The sequence below is a fragment of the Pterocles gutturalis genome, unplaced genomic scaffold (assembly GCF_000699245.1).
Source record: "Pterocles gutturalis isolate BGI_N339 unplaced genomic scaffold, ASM69924v1 scaffold43863, whole genome shotgun sequence".
Classification (NCBI taxonomy): Eukaryota; Metazoa; Chordata; class Aves; order Pterocliformes; family Pteroclidae; genus Pterocles; species Pterocles gutturalis.
The window spans coordinates 1,702-6,167 of record NW_010127327.1 but is presented as its reverse complement, the minus strand read 5'-3'; the positions used below and the strand labels follow the sequence as shown (position 1 = coordinate 6,167).

General features: G+C 37.5%; 1 protein-coding gene across 1 annotated transcript; it reads left to right on the top strand.

Annotated features, from left to right (window-relative positions):
* Positions 1 to 252: 252 nt before the first annotated feature.
* On the top strand, positions 253 to 4,427 carry RASSF3 (Ras association (RalGDS/AF-6) domain family member 3; the record flags this gene model as incomplete). Its single annotated transcript, XM_010079241.1, has 4 exons — positions 253 to 360; positions 1,647 to 1,914; positions 3,051 to 3,166; positions 3,523 to 4,427. Coding segments are annotated over 4 exons (642 nt in total), but the record flags the coding sequence as incomplete, so codon positions are not given.
* Between the last annotated feature and the right edge of the window lie 39 nt (positions 4,428 to 4,466).

Sequence of the window (4,466 nt, the reverse complement as noted above, 5' to 3'; positions counted from 1 at the left end):
TGAAAACAGTTGGCAAAAAAAGGACACAAGTGTCTTTGGGTATGTTGGTTTAAGCATCTCCATTCAGTCCAAGCGTTCTGTTTGATTTGCCTAACTTGTTAATCCTTTCTGTTGCTGTGCAGCTTGTTACTGTATGTTGAGCTTCTGTGGAATAATTACCAATTGGACTAAGAATGCTCACGTCCAAAGTCATAAAAGATCTGGTTTTTATTTTGTTTTCTAAAACTACTGTCTCTGTTGTTGTTGTTGAAGGATGTTCAGAAGGAGAGAGAACCTCATGTTTATCTCAGTGAAGAAGAAGTTAAAGAGAAGATACAAAGCTATAATTCATCTGTCACTGATAAATTAAAGATGACCTTGGTAAGTTTTGCGTAAGATTCCTGTAATTTTTAATAGGACCAATTGAACTGTAACTTTGTGCATTATGAATAATATTATTGTTGGCATCTTATGTGTGAAACTGTCTCTGTTTTAATGACTTGGTAAGAGACTCTTTCTTGATCTAGAAATTAAACCTCATGTCTGAAATGTTTTTATCCAGGTAGCTCTCTTTATATGTAATGAAACAAACTGTACTAGAAAAAATATGTCATTTGAAATGTATTTAAGAAACTCTCCATTGGCACTAAGATGCAGATTTGTCAGATGAAAACCCTTAGCTGGTAAACATGAAGATATATTTATCTTGTTTGTAAATTTTTGTCAGGTATCTCTGATAAAGATGCTTGACCAATGAGAAAAGCCAAAACGTGCAATACTTACTGTAGTAGACTTAATTTATAGTCACACAGGTTTTCAGCATGAGACTTCCCTCCCCCTGCCCCTATAACACAGACAATACATACAATGGAATTTATTTCCAGGGATTGTGGGCCAGGTCTAAGACTCAGTCCAGCCTACTGCAGACCATACTAATAAAATTTGCATTTATCTGCCTAGCAAGTTGTTACTCAGTTGTTGCGTTGTCCTGATTTTTCAGATACATTATGTATTCCTGTGGGTATATCGTATATGGAAATTCTGAAATTCCATTATCCTAAACCACATAAGTGTGACTGTGTACTAAAAAGATTTTTGTGTTTGCATGTGGGTCAGGACTTACTAGGCTTAAAAACAGATTGCCTGAAGTTTCTATCTCTGTAAGGCTTGATCAGCATTGCTATTTTGTCTTGCAGAAGCAACTGGAATAAGTAATTTTAAATGTTGATTAGATTGGCATTCATTCTGGTTCTTTTTGAATTGCAACACAACTTGAGCATCTAAATGCCGTAGACTAATTTGATTAACACAGCTAAAATGTGGGAGATAATTTCTGTGTTTCTGCATAAAATCTGTTGTTAAAGATGCATGCTAGTTGTCATCCGTCTCTCCTAATGTGAAAACTTATCACTTGTTTGTAGTATCTTTTTGCTTGATGAGATCCCAATACTCTTAAAATGAAATAGTTGTTATTAAGAAAAAAAAAATTCAGCAGAAATACCAGAGATAATAAATGTCTGAATTACTAAAACAATCTTTCCTACAAGACAGCATATATTACAGTGGCATAGTGTTCGCTATGACCATTTTAATCTGCCTGCTCCACTGATGTGTCACAACTTGTCAATACTAATTTTAACTGTTTGATACTTTTCCTCCTGTTGCAGAATGCAAATGGGATTTACACTGGCTTCATCAAAGTTCAAATGGAACTATGCAGACCGATCACTGTGCAGTCTTCCCAGAGCCAGGGGAGGTGTGCTCACAGCAATAATGAATCAGCTTTTCACTTGCCGGACAGCTGCGTGAATACCCTTCACATCAGCAGCACCAATACTGTTCGTGAAGTTATCGAGGCCTTGCTCAAAAAGTTTTTTGTGGCTGACAACCCTGCGAAGTTTGCACTTTATAAGCGTTGTCACAAGGAAGACCAAGGTATAAGTTAGGCTTGTGGCATTTTGGTAGTTACAGGGTTTTGGGGAGGGAGTTGTGCTATAAGGAGTACTTGAAATAAGCAGGGTGGAAGAACTCAGAGGGAGGTGACAACCTCGCGCTCTCTCATCTTTTTTTTTTTTTTTTTTTTTTTTTTTAACCCCCGCTGCCTTTTATTTTTTTTTTTTTTTTTTTTTTTTTTAGTTTGTAAAAAGTAGTATGTGTAAGAGTAGATGATTTGGGGATAGTTCAGGATAATTCACAAAATAGATGAGAACCCACTAAACCATTTACAGATATCCCCTGTGCCTTGCAGTCCATTATGTTTTGAGATGCCTCCTTATCAGGCTCTAGATGTCAGATAGCCTGATATACTGCGGATTTGTGAGGTTAAACTACAGGACAGATTTTTAAAAAGAGAAAAGACACCGTGGTGTCTGATACCTCAAGTCCTTGCATTGGCAGAGAGTTGTTGAGATGATGAGCATCATGGGTATGCGTGCGGTGTTCATGAGTGTTAGTGCACATGGCTCTCCTAGTGCACTAACTGCTCTCAGAAGTTTGTTGTATATTGTGTTTGGGAATACCAGAAAATGCAAAAGATATTTTTAGTGAAAAGCACGTTTTGCCAATGTTGTGTTCTTGCACTTAGAATCTGCCTTCTTCTGTGGACACTGAGAACAGTTTCAAGAGTTCAGATGTTTCTGGCTGTCAGTCACACCAGCCATGTCAGGCAGGCGGAGTTGTCTCTTAGACTTTGTGTATGAGATTTTAAGTGGAAAAGGTGATGATACCACAGCTCTGATGTCTTAAATGCTTAGTTGTAGCAGCAGACCTGTGTTGTGCTTTTTCCCCTGCATGTATTCAGATGGTGTCCTGTGTTGAATGGAGGACATTTTGTTCCTCTGTGAATGTAGTGTTGCACTGTTATCATCAGTCCTCTGCTCAGCTCCTCCCTGAAAATCACTTGTTCAAAACCAGTATGTAGACTAATATGTAGACAGTATGCAGAATATGTCCATTTTGTAGTTATGCTTGCTCAGCTCTGAAATTTTCTGATGTGAGCTAGTGTTAATCATTCAGAGCACTTGAAACATCGTTGGGCAAGATGATAATTACTGTGATTTCTTCTCCTGCAGTTTATACGTGCAAGCTGTCAGACCGAGAACATCCTCTCTACCTGCGTTTGGTGGCAGGCCCCAGAACAGAAATGCTCAGTTTTGTTCTACGTGAGCATGAAACTGGAGAAGTTATGGTATGTTACATTCACTGTTTTTGTGTGTTTGTTTAGCTTCATGGATGAGTGGGCTCCTGTTTGATCTGTGCTGACCAGATGATCCATTTTTTGGAAGCAGATTTTTTTTTTTGCTTGTTATATTTACTTTGCCTTTTGTAAACATTTCATTTGTGGTTAGACTGTTGTTACTTGCAGAACAAAAAACAGTTTAAGATTAGAATGTTTTCAGATCCCTAAGATTTGCAAGGAGGGTGCCGGATACTGTTTCAGTTTGAAATTGTTTCGAGTGTCTGAGGTTTTGAATAAAAATACTGTATATATAAATTGTTTACTTTGTTTGTCTCATCTATCCTTTTCTCTTTTTCTCTTTCCAGTGGGAAGCTTTCAGTATTCCTGAACTGCAAAACTTCTTGCGTATACTGGACAAAGAGGAAAATGAGCAACTGCAAATCTTAAAGAAGCGTTACGCAGCTTACAGAGACAAACTTGAAGAAGCCCTTGGTGGGGTGTGGAAACCTGGTTAAAAGGGGGCCAAAGGACACTTGGGAAAATGCACGCTACCAAATGTCAGTATAGCATGCCAAACCCAACGTACAAAGAGCAGCAGAGAGTAGTTTTCTTTATTCAGAAGACTGTTTTGTGATGCCAGGGTACCTGAATTTTGCTATAGACTTAGTTCCATAAGACAGGTCACTTAGCATCTTGCACCCACAAGTAAGGGATTCTGCATGTTTGTACATCAGTTTGCAAACCTCTGTGTGCCTAAAGAGTTTTCTGAGTTTTCTTGGGGCAAGCTGTGAAACTTTAATCAATTTCCTAGGATGCTATGAAGTAAGATTTCTTTTTTTCTTCTTTGCTTTAATGGTAGCTTTACAAGTAAGGATGTGCAAATTGATGAGTTAAAAAAATAAGGAAGTTGGAGACAAGACTTTGTTGGAGCACTATCTTTGAGATGAAATTGACTTGCACTACCTTTCTGTTTTCAAATAGTTGCTGTATAATTTGTGAGAGAACTGTTATAGATGGAAGGCATGTGAGATCTGGTTTGTTATTTGAAATTTGTGGAGGGCTTTAAAGTGGTCTTTCTGGAGAAGGTAAAGAGAAAGTTGAAAAGAAGGTAAGAGTTGAGGAAGGGAGAACTCTAGCAGCTAACAGAGGAAGACTGGTTTAAAATGGAAATAGTATTTATACAGAGGAAAGTTGAAATACTAATTCTACAAGATAAAAGTTTTAGGATGTTATAATATTGTGAATAAGTTTTATGGTTTTTTAACTACATAAATCCACACTGGAAAAGAAGTAAAGATAATAGAAGTAA